Source organism: Nannobrachium achirus, assembly GCF_963921795.1.
Source record: "Nannobrachium achirus genome assembly, chromosome: 5".
NCBI lineage: Eukaryota > Metazoa > Chordata > Actinopteri > Myctophiformes > Myctophidae > Nannobrachium > Nannobrachium achirus.
In genome coordinates this window covers 13,602,918-13,620,758 of record NC_137814.1, presented here as the reverse complement: position 1 = coordinate 13,620,758, position 17,841 = coordinate 13,602,918, and the positions used below count along the sequence as shown (strand labels likewise).

Genomic DNA, 17,841 nt, shown 5'->3' with positions numbered 1-17,841 from the left:
CCGCGAACCCCAAAATAATCATATTTTAACTGGGAACCCCCCCACCCCGACGAGCACTAAGAGTTGAGGCAATACATTTTGTATAACATGGTTCTATTGTGAAAATAGCACATCTACATGCTCACAACGCCTCACGTTGCGAGGCGTTGTGAGCATAGATCGGCTATTTTCACAATTTCAGCCTCTAATATTTGGCCAATGTTGGCCAATGTTTAATTTGTCATTTTACATGTATTAAAAAGTCCTTAAATTGTCACTTTAGAAATGTGCAGATAACCTCAATACACTTAAACGTTATGTTGGTTTGGTCAATGTTGAGTGAGAAAACAATGTTTCACATTAAGTTAATCATCTGGGGACCCCCCAGAATAATTTAGGGACCCCCCTGGTGGTCCCGACCCACAGGTTGAGAACCACTGCTATGGAACCTCACCCGTCCTGTTTGTATGCAAGAACTTATGGGAACTCAGATTAAATGGACCCTTACTGGTCCATAACTCTGTCTGAGAGTCTCATTTAAAAATAACACAGAGGATGTTAGTGTAGGGTCCCATGACAAACGTTAACCTAGCCTATATCAATAGGGGTAGGCTATATGTGTAGGCCTAGTACTAATCATCATGCATATCAAACTGGGGGTCCTTGATATAAATTTAAAAATCACACCCAATGTGAAGTGAGCGGTGGTCGTGCTTGCATAACGTCTTCAATCGGTAATTGGTGATGTAATACAGGCTACACACACACATTGCTATGGCAAAACGCTGAGGAAAAAGACTAGGATATAGGTCTAGGATGTAATTGGTGATGTAATATGGCTACACACACACACACATTGCTATGGCAAAACGCTGAGGAAATACATTGCTATGGCAAAACACTGAGGAAAAGTGGCTACAGATAGTGGCTACAGATAATTGGTGATGTAATATGGCTACACACACTCACATATTGCTATGGCAAAACGCTGAGGAAAACACTATGGCAAAACGCTGAGGAAAGGTGGCTACAGATAATTGGTGATGTAATGTGATGTGATATGGCTACGCACACACACATATTGCTATGGCAAAACGCTGAGGAAAACACATTGCTATGGCAAAACGCTGAGGAAAAGTGGCTACAGACACACGCACAGCCACTCTTAGGAGCGGTTTACCACCGCTCAAAAAGAATACACTGGCCTGCCAATCAAGTGGCTGCCTGGCTGGCACACAGCTCTTAACCAAGGACCCCCCAGTCCTGGGACCCTCATCGTGCACAGCATATCATCGACTATGAGTTAAGGGGGGACAACCCTGAATCATAGAGCCCCTTGGAGCCCGGAGCCCCCTCTGGCATCGTGTGCGTGGGGAGCAGCGTTGAGCGTTGGCCCCTTGGTGGTCAGCGCGGTTACATGATGTTCCCTAGGTTGCCCTGGTATGTCGGAGGCGCGCATGCCCACTACGAGGACGCAGCGGCTCCATGTGTGTCGGGGCGCATTATTTGGCAACAGAAGCGGCAGCGGGGAGGGCCGTAAAAAAGAGGATATCCCCAGGATTTCAAAAAAAGCAACGATTTATCGAGGTTAATCAGAGGGAAACATTCCTTGGTCGACCACCGGAATACGAGGATCGGGCGACGGATCGACCGAGTAAGTTGACGGAGGTGTTAAAGCCAAGTTGTTTTCGTTGCCGTGGATCGTCGGGGTTTTTTTTTAAGAGAGGGGGGGGGGGGGGTGATCGGACTCGTCGTGAGAGGAGCCAGCCAGGTTCTCCTCCACCTCTCTCTGTGTGACGATAAAGAAGCTGATGGGCTGTTGAAAAGTAACACTTCAGCCCCGCACAGCCAAAGGTTGAGCTCTGGGAGGGGTGGCTTCTCCTCCTGGGCCACACTAACAAATCTCCCGTTTTTTCAACCTCCTCCTCATGATGTTTGCATAAATGTGCTGTTATTTCGGAACTACTTGGGGTTCACGGCTGGGATTCGGTGTTTTTTTTTTTTTTTTTGAATGAGTTCGTTGAATGAGGTAAGGATTGTTTCATCGGCACATCGCCATCGGCTTGCTCGGTTGCTTGTCGTGGAGGATTATTATTAAGTCGGTATAGTTGAAATGTTATTATGAGTTCCGACGGTGCGCCCGGGAGCCGCTTTCTGCTTTGAGAGTGAATGAGTCCAGGTAAACATAATCGACATTAAATGGAGGAGTTTGGGACAGTATGTTGAAAGTTTGTTCCCCTCCCTCGACCTGACCAAGTACTGATCCGCTCCTCGGCATTTAAATGCAGATCCCCCCGGGACTCGGTTCTTGCTGGTGGTTCTGTCTGTAGTACTGCTGTAGTAGACCATCATCATCCTATTCCTACTACCAGAGATGCTTCTGTCTGGGGGCTTTAGTGTTGGACTTTGACCCGGTGCCAGCGACCAGGAAGGGGGGGGGGGTCGTGTGATGAAGAAGAAGAGAGGGATCGAGGGTTGATGTGTTCTTGTTGTTTTTGTTTTTGGATCATTCAGCTAACTGCTAGCTTTCCCCGGCTAATAAACAACATGCTTGTTATATCTTGTGAGGAGGTCTCAATAATGGAGAAGCCGGCTGGTTGCACATGCTGCTGCTGTGTGTGTATGTGGGTTGGGTTTATGGTTGTTTTCATTTCTTTTAAAGGGGGGGGAGTTTAGTTTTGGATGTGTGTGTTGGATGGATGGTGTTTCTTTTTAATGGTGGACTGTGTGCGTTAAGCCCCGTGGCACCACTGTTGGTTCTGCTATCTGGTAGCTAATCTTCCTACTTCACTGTGACAAACCCTAGTCTTCCTCCTCTTAAAGCTGAACACACACACTCACACTCACAAACTCTTCCTCCTCTCTCAACCCAGACGCGCGCGCCCGCCCGCACACACTCATACGGACGCGCACACACACGTACGCACACACACACACACACACACACTTTATTTCCCCTCTTCTACTACTGCACGCCACGGTACAGTGACAGCGAGTTTTCAACGCCGCGTCTCCTTGAGATAAAACAACAATGGAATTACGTCGCTGATGCTGTTATTAGTTTAGATTGATGTGCGTTATCAATGTGTAATTGTCTTGTAATTGTAGTAAAAAATAGGACGACCAGAATATCATTTAGGAAGACATTCTGACGTTATTGGAAGAATACGAGGATAGGCTTTTTTTAGTTTTTTATGAAGACGAATGTTGTCCACATCCACACGTGAACAATTTAAAAGCTATGCTTACTGTTTGTTTGTTTGTTTAATTATTTAGATGTTAAGTGAAGTGTTGTTTTTGATTAAATCTGGCAAAGCTATTTATTCTTTCTCAGTGGACCAGAAGTCTGTTGTTTTGTTCGGAGTTTTTTCCTCATCAGACAAAATACAGGAAGAAATAATGTAATAAATTAAGTTTGTTTTCACTTTATGAATGAGCAGGACATTGTGCATTGTTACAGTTGTATTTGTGTGAGGGCTGACCTGACTGTATAGTGAGTGTGATATGGGAGAGTACGTGGCTTGAAATAAAGCTATAGTGCAATCCATGTTGATTAGAGAACAGTAGCGTCATAATGGTTTTACTATAAGTTGACTTAACAGTTTTTTTTAGGGGGAATTCTGGAATGAGCAAGCAGTTGTTGATCTAAACAATGACATGGTTGACATGGTATTATTTTCCTCATGACAATAAGTCACATGGTTGCATTGATGCTTGCTGTCACTTGGGTATTGTGAACAGGATCCTGGCTGTCCTTAGTTAAGAGGACTATCCCTTCACTTTTACTTTCATTCTCGTAGAATTAGATGCCAATTAATGAATTATACATGTTAATAAATAGGCTATACCTCCATTAGCATCACAAGGAGACTTGAGTTGTCTACCTCTGTGGTTACACCTAAGGTAGGTTGAACTAACTCTTCTTGTCTGACTCAACAGGCAGTTGGGTACACTGTATAATTATTGTATTTGTAGCGTCCAATGATTACATACCAAGAGTGTTCCAGACTCAGAGTAGTTGTGCAATAAGCCACTGTTCTGGAATGGGTCGGGCAGTGGTTGGCCAGGCAGTAAGCTGCTGTAGCCAGGGGTCATAGGTCACTAGTTTGATAACCCCTCCATGACTGCATCAAACATACAAGCTACAGCAGGGGTCTTCAACAGGGGGTCCGGGACCCCTGGGGGGTCCTCAGAGTTACTACAGGGGGTCCTCCAAATCTTTGTGAGATAGATATTCTTAACCACTTGAACCCTAACGTCCATATTCTGTGAACTTTAGCCAAAAATAGCAGATCTACAAGCTCACAACGCCTCGCAGCGCGAGGCGTTGTGAGCTTGTAGATCGGCTATTTTTGGCAAAGAGCTTCGGAGGGGGAAAAGTGCAGACTAAGTACAGAGTGAAAGGTCAATTTATTAAGTATTGACGGTTCAAGTGGTTAAATATCTGAAAACCCACATTAAAGGAGCTATAGTCAAATAGTCAACTTTTTCTTGAAAAACGGATGCTAAAATAAAAATAATGTTTCGAAAATATTTTATAAAAAAATAAGCTTCATATATGTGTTTCTATTAAAAAATTACCACAAAAAGCGTAAAATAATGATAAAATAATCATTTTGGCCATTGTCAGACTGACACTTTGTTTACATTCTAGTCTATAGACTAGGATGTAAACAAAGTGTCGGCCCTACAATGAAAAAGTTGACTATAGCTCCTTTAACATGAATCCAAAATATACTGATAATTGTGCTGTCAAACGATGAAAAAATGGAATCTATGAAAAGGTTGTGGGGGTCCCTGCTTCATCTCTCTCTCAACTAAGGGGTCCTTGGCCTGAAAACGGTGAAGACCCCTGAGCTACAGTTTGGTAAATAATTGTATTTACCTGCCTCTATTGCACAGCCAGTTGGCGATGTTGAAAGTTGTCATTATTAATAATAACATTATAAAAGTTATCATAGTGCGGTCACGTTAACACGGTCGCATTACTCGCATAACAATTAATTGAACTAATCAATTTGATAGGTTATACCATATAATCAATAATTATAGGCCTAATCTAATAATCGGTTAATAACCGCTCCCTTTTTTGGTTAAAGGTTTTTCAGTTGCTCATTCCAGAATTCCCCCTAAAAAACTGTTAAGTCAACATAATAGTAAAACCATAGGCTAACTGTTCTCTAATATACATACAGTAGATTGCTGGTATATATATTATATTAGTATTGCACCCCTAATGCAGTATCACTGGAATACAGTTTTAGGAGAGCCCTGTACAGTGCAGAAATATCCCTTCACAGGGTGAAGGTCGTTCATTGAGCAAACAGCGTGCTGACAAGTATGAAACTAGCATTCTGATAAGTTTTAAAAGCTACAATCCGTACATTTTATATCCGTTGTCTCGCTCTCCCGTCAAAATTAGGCAATTGTAGCAATGTACATCAAGATTCTACGCAATCTAGTGTCACTGTCCAATGCGCGCTGTCTTCTTCAAATAACTTCATTGACATTGTCAATCAGTAGATGTCCTACCAGACACCATCCGTGTAATTGTCTCAATAGCTTAGGGAGACCACCTCCAACTACTGCAGTTGTATTAGTTATAGTGAATTGAGCTCTTCCATACTGATTTCTTAAAATAATGTTTTATTTGTTTACATTAAGTCCTTGGACTGTAGTTTTACTGTAATAGTGATAGCTGAATGACTCACAAATATTATTTCAGGTGATGCTTGGGTGATACATTCCAGCGCCGGAGTACTTTTATTTGCCAGGTATGTTTGCACATACGAGGAATTTGCCTTGGTGAGGTTGGTGCATCCCAGCGAATAATGGCAATATTAAAAATAGTGCTGCTGGTACTTAACTTTCACAGACTGGATCAGTAATGAAGACCGCTAATGAATGACTGCATACAATGGTCACAGAGTGGTCAGTCTTAATGACTTATACTGTACTTAGTTGAGTGCTAGTGTCACATACTGTAAAATACCCGATATACAAGCTCACAGCGTGCAAGATCTGCTGTGTGACATGGCACACAACCAAGTATAACTCAGGCCATGGCTACACGGAGCTGGATATTTGTAAATCTAGACATTTTTTGGTGCTGTTGGGGCTTGCAGCCACAAAAAGCTGGATATTTTGGCCGTGAATCTGGATATTTTTCAATCCGGATAAATAAGTGGAGACACTGAAAAATATCCGATTCACTGGATCCGTGTAGACATGGAACCCGGATATCTCTGAAGACTTTACTGTGTTTGTGCTTGTTAGACCTAGATATCTTTGTCGTGTGGACCTAGATATTTTTCTATGTGGATATCTGAAAAACCGGGATATATGAAATATCCAGCTCTCCGTGTAGCGGCTGTAGCCATGGCCTCAGGCTTCATGTGATGTGCTGGGACTGAGGGTTTCACAGTGCACAGTAGGTTACATCAAATGGGGGTCCTTGCCGTGGCCTCAAACTGGGACCCCTGAAATGAAAAAGGTTGACATGAATCACTGTTATATAGATGTAGTAATAATAATAATAATACATGGACTTTATATAGCGCTCTTCTCTGTACCCAAAGTCGCTTTACAACAAAACAAAAATGAACAACTACTTCTAGGCAACACCACTTCTGTTGTTTGGCTGTGCACAGATACGTGCACAGATACATGCACTGATGCATGCGCTCAAAAGTCACACAATTGGCTCTGAGTGCTAAGACAGCGACCACATTGTTTCAGAAACCATATTACGCGGGTCTCTCTCTCTCTCTTGAGTTTCTGTGCTATATTTCTCAACCTGGGAAGTAGTAGGGTACAGACATTCAAGTAAGTTGTGTTGGACTCATTTGAATGTTGTGTAATTTAAAGCTGTGGTTCTCAAACGTTTTCATGTCAAGGACCTCCCAAAAAATATATATATGTATTTGGCCATGGACCCCCATCTGAAAACCTTTTGGGCCAGGGACCCCCAATCGCCATACAAGGGTTTGTGTTGTTTCACATTGTCCAACATCTTTTGAAAATAGCAGATCTATAAGTTCACAACGCAAGGCATCACAACTCATGGAAGTTTGTAGATCAGCCATTTTCAAATAGCCAATAATGTGTATACGGTGTGGTGATGTATATAGTTGTGAAGTTCTTCTTCGGGGTGTTCCTCCGCCATCTTGGTGTGTGTGTGTGTGTGTGTGTGTGTGTGTGTGTGTGTGTGTGTGTGTGTGTGTGTGTGTGTGTGTGTGTGTGTGTGTGTGTGTGTGTGTGTGTGTGTGTGTGTGCGTGTGCGCGTGGCAGGTTGAGTAGAAGGAGATGTATGGGAGCTGCCATGGAGATGAAACCTGATAGCTGTCAGCCATTCAGGTCCGGGTCTCCCCTGTTGGAAAGATAAAGTACTCTCTCCTACAGGAGCGTAGGGGTCAACGTCCATCAGGGGTCGCGAGGGGGGGGGGGGGGGATACGGTGAGGAGGGGAGGAAGCGGGGCAGGGGAGGGGGGGAGGGGTGGCAGCAGGGTGATCGTCCCCGAGTTTCGCGTCGTCTGAGAATCCAGAGTGATCCACGTCAGGATAAGTATCACTCTTCAACATCACAGCCACAACTATGCACCCCCCCCCCCCCCCCCTTACTCTCATGACCCCTCCTATCACAACCCCCCCCCCCACCCACCCCACCCCACCTCCCATCCCAAAACGCCATGTGTCGCCGATCCAGCTCTGCTACGTTCACCCCCCCCACACACACACACACACACACACACACACACACTGTATTATTATGTCTGTCATTGTAGATGCCAGCACCTAAAGGGTTAAAACCTGCTTCAGCCTCTCTCTAACACACACACACACACACACACACACTAGCCAACCGGTTTAAACCGGTTCCCTGGAAAAGTGCTTTGTGTGTCCCACTGAATGCTGGGAAGGGTCATGTCATGTGTGTCTCAGTGATGTCACAGTGTGTTTGACAAAAAAGAAAAAGAAAAAAGAACTTAGTCAGCTTTCTGTTATCTGTGTGTGTGTGTGTGTGTGTGTGTGTGTGTGTGTGTGTGTGTGTGTGTGTGTGTGTGTGTGTGTGTGTGTGTGTGTGTGTGTGTGTGTGTGTGTGTGTGTGTGTGTGTGTGTGTGTGTGCGCGTGCGTGTTGTACAGGTACAATATGGTTGCATGCGTGTTCCTTATGCTTGCCGCCATAACCGTTCTGGTGGTTGGGGGTTGTGGAGAAAAGTGTATGGCGTCTGTGTGTCACTGAAAAGTATCCCAGGTTGAAAGGGTTAATGATGGTCTATTTTTTTTTCTCCTCTTAAAAAAAAAAAAAAAACATGGCTTCCTGTGGTGCGTCGCTGGGCAGACTGGAGGCCAGAGCGAAGCGAGGAGGGAGTGTTTATTCATGGAGGGCCCCAGACTGTGGCCTGTATGAATATGACACACACAGGACGCATTGTGACTGAGCACAGTCTTCATCCGTCCGACGTCCCTCAATAGCAGTATAGTGCCAGACCGACATGTCGGCCATTATTGTTATCGTCTGTTCTTGACGACGTCGGAAAAATTATGCAGCCGCCGTCGTGTCCCAATTTCGACTTGGGGTCCCGATTTCGGGGCATTGTCACTGTTGGTGAAGAATGTTCAAAGCAAGCTTTCAAAAGTTTTCAAAAGTAGGCCTAGTCCTTCTACCAGGCCACGGCGGGTTTTGAGCTTGTGGGTCGGATGTTTTAGAATTTTCTATTTTTGAAAAACTTGAATAAAAAGTATTTTCTTATAGATTTCTTCTTTTTTACTTCATTACTTTAACAAAATATCAATCAAAACATATATGTGATCGGTGGTCTAATACTCTCTGGAAATGGAATCAGGATCACTATAGGATCCCAAAAGAATTTGCCAAGTTCTGGACCTGGTGTCACTCGATTCTTATCGATTCTTCAGTTCAGTATGAAGTGTTGAACTTGCTTCCACTCTGTCAACTGTGGAGCTTTGAGCTTTAGACCCCCTGTCCAGTGTCTGGTCTACCTTTTTGGCTTTATGGATGAGACTGTGTTGATCTGTGTGTGGTTTTGGGAGGCTCGCAGGGATTAGGACCAGACAGCATCTGGGTAGCTGGCAGGAATCAAGATGGTTATGTATACGTGCGTGCGCAAGTGCAACCATTCTTTTCAGTGTCAATCCCTCAACCATCTGAGTGAGTGAGCCACACAAGCCTCCACTAATGTTGATATGTCAACATCTGGTGGGATTTGAATATTGTCCTCCAACTCAATGTAGTGTTGTTGTGTGACACGGCTGGCTACTGATATGGTTTGAGTATTATTACATGATGTCTGTGTTTGCTATGTGTATACATAAATTGTAATTCGTCTGAACTTTTTATATTCACCCCAAGAAGCATATTTTTACCAAGCCAAACCTGGAGTTATACTTAGTAGCATGTGGGAGGCACCCAACAAAAATAGCTGTCCTACCAAGCACAATGATCTACAAGCACTGTGAGCTTGTAGATCAGCTATTTTCAGTGTGCAACACTGTAAAGTAGTATAAACCAGCCATTATCATTCACTCCCTCTCATGATCCTCAAAGGCTGCCAGCCTACTGTACTTAAAATGCATGAACGTCTTCCTCCCATTAAACACTGGTAAATTAGTGACCCTTTATATATGTTAAAGGACTTCACTTCATACTGCTATATAATATTGGTTTTACTTTCACTTTAACGGCAACCTTTACATGACTCCATCTCTCAGGCTATCTTTTTTGTTGTTGTTGCTTGTGTTTAAAAATCAGCCGTATGTGTGTATTACAGTATTTCTGATCAGAGTAATATGTCGGCTGTTCCGCTGTTGCAACCTACATTTAAGGCCATTCGTTCAATCCACCAAGGTTTTGGATGCGTACATGGAACAAGACCCATGCTGTGTGGGCCAACGGACAGGTTGTCAAACCTTTTAGCTCAGGTCTCGGGTATTGGTAGTGGTATTCAACAGGGGGTCCGAGATTCCTAGGGGGTCCTCAGAGTAACTACAGGGGGTCCACCAAATATTTGCGTGATATTAACAGAATAACCACTTGAACCCTAGCATCCCTATTCTAAGGAGAACTTTAGCCAAAAATGACAGATCTACAATCTCACTTGTGGCTATTTTCGGCAAAGAGGGGGGGGGGGGGAACAGACCAAGTACAAAGTGAGAGGTCAAGTGGACTGAGGCTATTGAGGGTCTAAGATGTCTGAAAATACACATTGACATGAGTCAAACATACACCAATGATAGCGCTGTTAAGTCCATGTAGCCATCTATGTATGAAATCTATTCACGTTTAATCTGCAGCACAATGTTATATAGGTAGTGGGGGTCCCTGCTTCATCTGTATCTCAGCTAAGGGGTCCTTGTCCTGAAACACTTTGAAGACCCCTGTAATAGAGTATCAAAGTCCTGACGTCCACTCCATTATCCCCTGGCTCAAGTCGTTTTTTCAATTGACCTTATACCATAGGGTCATCTCGGCATCGCGTCGTATAGAAAGTAATGATATTGAGTTAACATTTGATAACATCCGTCGTCCGTGTTTTGAGAAAACTGATTTATGTTCTTACTCTTTGGATTAATAAGTACTTTTTTCACCGTCGGTTGATGCTTCATAATCATCCATATGTGTAAAATCACAGAGATCATTTGTTTACTTAATGGACTACAGTTTTTATTTATGCCATGATACCCTATGGTATTTTCAATGGAAAAAATATATAAAAGACGCCGTGACCCAGGGAGATAGCACCCTCTAGTGGCAATGGTTCTCAAACATATTTGTCTCAGGTCACCCCTGTTTTCCGTCCAAGGCACTTTATAGAACCTCACATTTATGTCATATTACCATATGTAAATAAGTAAATTTTTCCCCAAAATGCAATATGTGTAAAGAGGAAAACTTGAGGGAATAGTAGTTTCCATTACGACAGATTGAAAATAACTTTCACCAGAAATGGCAGACAACACGCCACCTTGTGAGGCGGTGTGACCTTGTAGATCGGCTATTTTTGGCAAAGAGATTTGGTGGTCCGTCTAACTAAGTATAGAGGGTTTAAGTGGTTCAACTGAAGTGATATAGAATAGATGAATTCCAAATATTATCAAAGCATTCTGCGGCACCCCTGGACTAGCACCACGGCACCCTAGGGTGGAACATGGTTCTGTTTTCGGCCCCCTGGCCAGACGTGAAAGCAGTGTCTTGGGCCTATACTGAATATACACACTACACAGTAGGCTACAGTAAAGCCCTTTGCACACAGGCGCGTTTATCCGCACGGATAAAACGGACAATTCATTTTTTTTAAAGAAAACAATGATTCTCTACGACCTCATGCACACCGGATCCGAATTAGCCGTGCGACGAGTGGCTGCGGCCGTGCGTTTTTTTCTCGATCGAACCCAGTTCGATTTGTGCGTCTTGTCGCATGCGGTGAAAAACTCATCACTCCTTTTATGACTCCTTTTGGGAACCGCAGCGCCGATTCCGCACAGCATTGCACACCAAATCCAATGCGTTTTATTCATGCAGCAAACGAAAAAAAAACGCAACTGTCCTGTGTGCAAAGGGCTTAAGGATGAAGACTTTATTATTGTTTGATTTACTAAATTACTGCATAAGCGTATAGGGCTTCAGTGGTTTAAAAAAATAAATCTCACAACTGCATATAAAGCTGCGTACTGTAGGCTACCAGTTAAGAATGTGCTTTATTCTTACCTGAGAGAGGGTTTGATTAAGGGCCCTGATATGGCCCTGGCGGACACTGGCAGCCTAATAGTGAGGGAACACTTAGAACTCACTGAAACCAATGGTTGACAGAGTATATATTCTAGTCTAGAGTCTAGTATTCGAAAGCACAAATTGCAAAGTACTTTTTTTTTTAATGGAGCTTAAGTGGGTAATTCCTAAGGAGTGATGAGTTTTTTACCGCACGCGACAAGACGCACAAATCGAACTGGGTTCGATCGAGAGAAAAAAACGCACGGCGGCAGCCACTGGTCGCACGGCTAATTTGGATCCGGTGTGCATGAGGTCGTAGAGAATCATTGTTTTCTTTTCAAAAAATGATATTGTCCGTTTTATCCGTGCGGTTAAACGCGCCTGTGTGCAAAGGGCTTAAAAGTTGTCATCTCTCCAAAAAGACAAAAATAAAAATAAACAACAAAAGAATTTGCAGTACTCAAGTAAATGTACTTAGTTACTGTCTAGTGTCCATCGCTGCTGAGCACCAATTATCTCAGCCTGTTGCTGCCACAACAACACGTGGCCACAGTTTTGTGGAGGACTGACAAATGTAAGCAGGGTAAGGGGTAGGAAGGGTAAGCACAAGGGGTAGGAAAGTGGGACTGAGTTACTAGGGCCCAAGGTGGAGGGGCCCTAATAACTTTATCTATTGAAAAATAGCAGATATACAAGCTCACAGCGCGGCACCGAGTGCCGCGCTGCGAGCTTGTAGATCTGCTATTTTTGAAAAATCACACGTGTGTGTGTGTGTGTGTGTGTGTGTGTGTGTGTGTGTGTGTGTGTGTGTGTGTGTGTGTGTGTGTGTGTGTGTGTGTGTGTGTGTGTGTGTGTGTGTGTGTGTGTGTGTGTGTGTGTGTGTGTGTGTGTGTGCGTGTGGATCATGTGTACCGATTTTTGTGACATTTGAAGAAAATATGTAGGAAAAGGAGCAAAAAGTGTGTTTTCAATTTTCCGCCATTCAAGATGGCGGAAAATCTATCCTGGCGCAAATGGGCGTGGCCTATATGGGGAGATGCGTCTTGACCCAAGGAATCCAGGGAAAAAAGAATTTTAATTTTCCGATCTACGGTTCAAGAGTTACGGGGCAAAACGTAAAGTGGGCCGTTATAGCGCCACCATGAGGCCGAGTGATGTAATTATTTTTCGATTCATTCTTAAAATCATTATGAATCTCCTCTCCGAGGTTTGAAACTGTAGCTCCTATGGTTTACGAGAGAAAAATACTTGAAAGTGATTTCTTGCATTGTCCCATTATAAGTCAATGGGGACAATTAAGCGTCGTTTTTTGCCGATTACGTCGGCATGGTAAGGCGGATCGGAACGAAAGGTAATAGAACACCATTCCCGGCCGAGCCGCACATTTTGATGTATATATTGCGCGAGTGGCGTAAATGGTGCGGCACTAGTTACGCGCCGAAGTCAGGCTACATACACACAGACACACAGACAGACACACAGACCCACACAGCCACGTATAGGGAGCTGCACACAGCTCCAAAAGTTGTGAAAATGTGTGCAAATCTTTGAATATATGTATTTCTTAAGCGAACATTTCTAACTCAAATTTTGCTTCTGGGGGTCCCTGGAACGAAATATTTTGAGATCGGGGTCCGTGGCCAAATACATATCATCTTGGGGGTCCTTGACATAGGTTTCTTGCACACATTTTCACGATTTTTCAAAAATAGCAGATCTACAAACTCACAGCGCGGCACCGAGTGCCGCGCTGTGAGCTTGTATATCTGCTATTTTTCAATAGTTAACATTCATGGGGGGCCCGCAGTGAATCCTTGTACCCAGGGCCCAGAATTTGGTGTGACGCCCCTGAATATAAGAGATCTCTACCCATAGATAGATGTCTCCCTTCCTACGCTGCAGCTGTATTGCATTTGAGGCTGCTGCTCATTGTGCAATTTGCTGTAGATTTTCTTTAACCACATAAACCCTATATACTACTACTTTGACAGGGGTCAGCCCGGGGACCATGCTATTGCTACATGGTCGTTTTTTACTAGGAGCAAAAACACTGTTTTGGGTGAATGGGGGCCTTAGTCAGGGTCATATAACCCTGGTGGCCATGAATAGATGTCACTGAAATGACTGTTCTGTGAACCCCCATTCAGACCCCATGGCCTTGATAGATTGTGTATTTTAACATTTAGTTTAGATTTTGAGGGTGGTACAGCATGTACTGGTAGGGCTGTCACGATATGACATTTTACATGACGATTAATTGTCACTCAAATAATTGGCGATTAACGATTTAATTTTTTTTGTTGTTGATAATTACATTTCTGTTTGGCTTTTAGGCTTTGAAGTTGTACATGGTAGATATGACACATAACCTAAATACACAAATAAATTACTGACATATTTGACAACTTACTACTTAAAAAATAACTTTGATAGTGGAAATAGCCGATCTACAAGCAACGCGTCGACGCGTTGTGAGCTTGTAGATCTGCTATTTCCACTATTTCTGTCATTTTTCAACATTCACGATTATGACGATTATGACAAAATAATTGCGATAATGTCAAATAATCACTATTAGACGATCATGTAATAATCGTGACAGCCCTATGTACTGGTGACTGGTGAGCCAGTTAGCACAAGTACTGCGTAGGCATAAACCCAACCAGCTCATAACAAAAGAGACTTTTAACCACATGAACCCTAGTGTTCTTGTTCTGGGGCAAAGATTTGTGAGCTCGTATACTAGGCTATTTTCGGTGACAAGATTTATTGTAGAGGGGCAAATGGAGGGGGCCTAGGGTAAACCCTGGGGAATCCCAGTCAAATGAAGTATATAGGGTTTAAGTTATACAGCTGCAGATTCTAAAACGTACAAATACGAGACATGATTATAGGCTAACATGTGTATCTCCCTTCTTGTCTGTTCAGGGGATGTCTGAAGAGGCTGTTCGCCAGACGCGCAGCCAGAAGAGGGCGCTGGAGAGGGACGCGCCTCTTCCCCCGACCACGGAGCCCTCCGCTGCCGAGTCGGACTGCAAGAAGCCCAAGCTCCACGCCGACCCGCCGCCGTCGCCCCCGGACCTGCCGCCAACACAACCCGAAACCCCAACACTGGCCCAGGATGGCCAGAAACGGACTAGGACGGGACCCGAGACTGAGCGGGAGCAGCCGCCTGGCCCCGACCAGGGCCCGCTGCCGCTGCCCCCACTTCCACTTCCACTTCCACCCCCTTTATTGTTACCCATACCCCAGCTGATAAAAGAACCAGAGCGGCACCCGAGACCGCAGCCGCAGGCCGAACCTGGCCCAGACAATCGGACTGAACGTAATGACCGGGCCAGCAGGTCGGTGAAGATGGAGCCACTGCCGGCCACGGACGCGAGGAGCCGACTGCGACCGCCGGAGCCGAGGGTGTCCAGTGGCATGCTGGCCGCGGGAGAGGTGAAGGCCACCATCAAAGTGGAGGTCCAGACGGGAGAGCAGCCGGTGGACATGAGTAGTCACGCCAAAGGGTGAGGAACGGCTTCAAAAAAGAAACACTCGCCGGCAAACGTTTGAGTTGTTGTTCAGCTCTTAAAACTCATTCTCAGCCAACTTACAATTTGCTTGTGCGCTTATAATGCCAGGAATATTTATATTTTTTCATTTACTGATTTGCTGTCCAAATCAGTAAATGTAAAAAAAGTAAATAAATAAAAAATAGATAGAATCATATCTGGCTGAAGGAGTTAATGCCATTAGCAAGTAGGAAATCTTTTACACAGATTCTACATTTTATGTGCCTAAATGTTTCCTTGGGGCAATATAACCATCTGTAATTGCTCTAATCTAATGCCAAGTGATAATACTGAAAGAAGAAAGAAATACTCTCGAGTGATGATCACCACAATTAACACTTTTTACTTTACTTATAAATATTGAGGTATGTCCATATCGTACATCCCCAGAATTCACGCCAAAAATCTTAATTGCTATACAATATGACTTATTTTAAACAACATTTTAGCCATTTTGGAAAAAACTTGAAACGCTTTTAATGACATACCCAAAATACGGATGCCAGGTTGAAGGTGCCTAAAGCAAAGGTCTTCAACAGGGGGTCCCGGACCTCTAGGGGGTCCTCAGAGTTACTACAGGGGGTCCTCCAAAACTTTTTGTGATAGAAACTTTTTTTCTCCTTTTTTATATGCATGCACTTGAACCCTAGCGTCCATATTCTGAGAACTTGAGCCAAAGATAGCAGATCTACAAGCTCACAACGCCTCGCAGCGCAGCGCGAGGCGTTGTGAGCTTGTAGATTGTCTATTTTCGGCAAAGAGGTTTGGTGTAGAGGGGAAAAAGAGCAGACCAAGTACATAGTGAAAGGTCAAGTTTATTAAGCATTGACGGTTCAAGTGGTTAAATATCTGAAAATACTAATTGACAAAATAGACTGATGATTGTGCTGTCAAACGATGAAACTATTATGGAATCTACGAAAAGGTTGTGGTGCTTCATCTCTCTCTCAACTAAGGGGTCCTTGGCCTGAAAACGTTGAAGACCCCTGGCCTAAAGTAAAAGGTCACCCCACTGCGTAGAGTGCAGCCCAGTCTGTGGATTGGAAAGTGAGGTGGAGGGGTGGGGTGGGGGGGGGGGGGGGGGGGTGTCTGATCTTCCAAACGGCCTCCTAACCTCCTAAAGTTTATCCTCACACAATAACTGTCCCTCCATTTTCCCCACTCCAGCACCTGAACCCTAAAAAAAAAAAAGAAGAAAAAAAAAAACTCCCTCACACAAAATGTAGCCCGTCCGTGTGTCACAAAAACTGGTTCTAACCGGCTGTTGCCATGGTTACCACCAGTTGGAAGGAACGGGGAGGGGAGGAGGGAGACAAAGTGAGGGGGGGGGGTGTCACGTGATAATGACTTTGAGGTCATGTGACCTCTTTGGAAGAGTAGTGATTAATCCACAGGAAGTGATGATGACGCTAAGCCCTGAGGAGAGAGAGGGAGACACACACACACACACACACACACACACACACACACACACACACACACACACACACACACACACACACACACACACACACACACACACACACACACACACAGGCACGCACGCACGCAAGGGTGGATGAGAGACGGGCCTCACTTTTCCAGTCACCCAGCATGCAGTTTCCATTACCGCTGCTTAATGTTAATATGAATTCATTATCAATGTCTACGTTAGTTTTCTCGCCTGTGTTGTGAAAATTGTCCGTTCTCTGCAGGTGGAAACGGTGCAGCTCTCTTCAGCAAACACCTACTTATCATAGTGTGTACAATACAGTACTACATCCTTCCTTAACGGACGTAATCCCAACAGCCCTCTCGTGTCAACGTACATTATAGATAAGAGGGACGGTGTTCGTGCTGACCGGTGTACCGTGTAATAACAGAGACATAAGGAACGTTTTCTGTTAATGTGTCTCCCTTACGCTACCCCCTCCCCCCCTCCCCCCTCTGGAAATATGACTTAATATGCATATTTTATGCGTTCCACCATCAGCCCAGAGTAGTGCTGTAGCGTAACGATGACGGTGGCTGTCTGTCTTCCGTGTCTCGTTCTCGTCGTAGCGGCGAATCGGACGGTTACCCTTCGTTGGTGGCCCGTTGTTGCATTTCCGGATGCCTCGTCTTTACCACAAACCTCGGGTGATGTGCGTCCCACATGTTCACGATGAGAATTTGAACCGTCTTCTTGGATAGCTTGGCGGTTGTTACACACAGTCAATTAATCTGTGTTTATGTGTCCATCTGCAACTCTTTGAGAGAGTACAAGTGGAACCAAATGGACTTGAGGATTTGACGGTTAGCATGATTGACCCATTTAGACCTGTAGCCGATTCTAAAAACGCCTTCTAAATCCTACCCTAGTTTTCTTAAAAAAAAAAAAAAAATAACTCAAATGTCCAAAACAGTTACTTTTCAGGATTTCACAGAATGTAACAGATCTACAAGCTCAAAACGTGTCACTTCGCACCGTGTTTCGAGCTTGTGGATCTGCAACTGTTGATACTTTTGTGTGACGCTATAGTATGACCAAGTAGGGTGTTAATTTAGGCCTACGGAAAAAAAAACGTTAAAAAAGTAAAATATGGAGATAAGAG

General features: G+C 44.2%; 1 protein-coding gene across 8 annotated transcripts in view; it reads left to right on the top strand.

The window, feature by feature from the left end:
* Positions 1-1,494: 1,494 nt before the first annotated feature.
* LOC308285630 (transcriptional repressor p66-alpha-like) overlaps positions 1,495-17,841 on the top strand; it is a 45,537-nt gene continuing 29,190 nt past the window's right edge. For 7 of the 8 annotated variants that reach the window (XM_080726453.1, XM_080726452.1, XM_080726448.1 and 4 more), the window contains exons 1-2: positions 1,848-2,008; positions 14,640-15,223. In XM_080726453.1, coding sequence (XP_080582579.1) covers positions 1,991-2,008; positions 14,640-15,223 — 602 coding nt within the window. In that variant the 5' untranslated portion in view covers positions 1,848-1,990. Of the gene's footprint in view, positions 1,634-1,847; positions 2,009-14,639; positions 15,224-17,841 lie in introns of those variants that run through there. The other variant, XM_080726449.1, reaches the window with a different exon arrangement.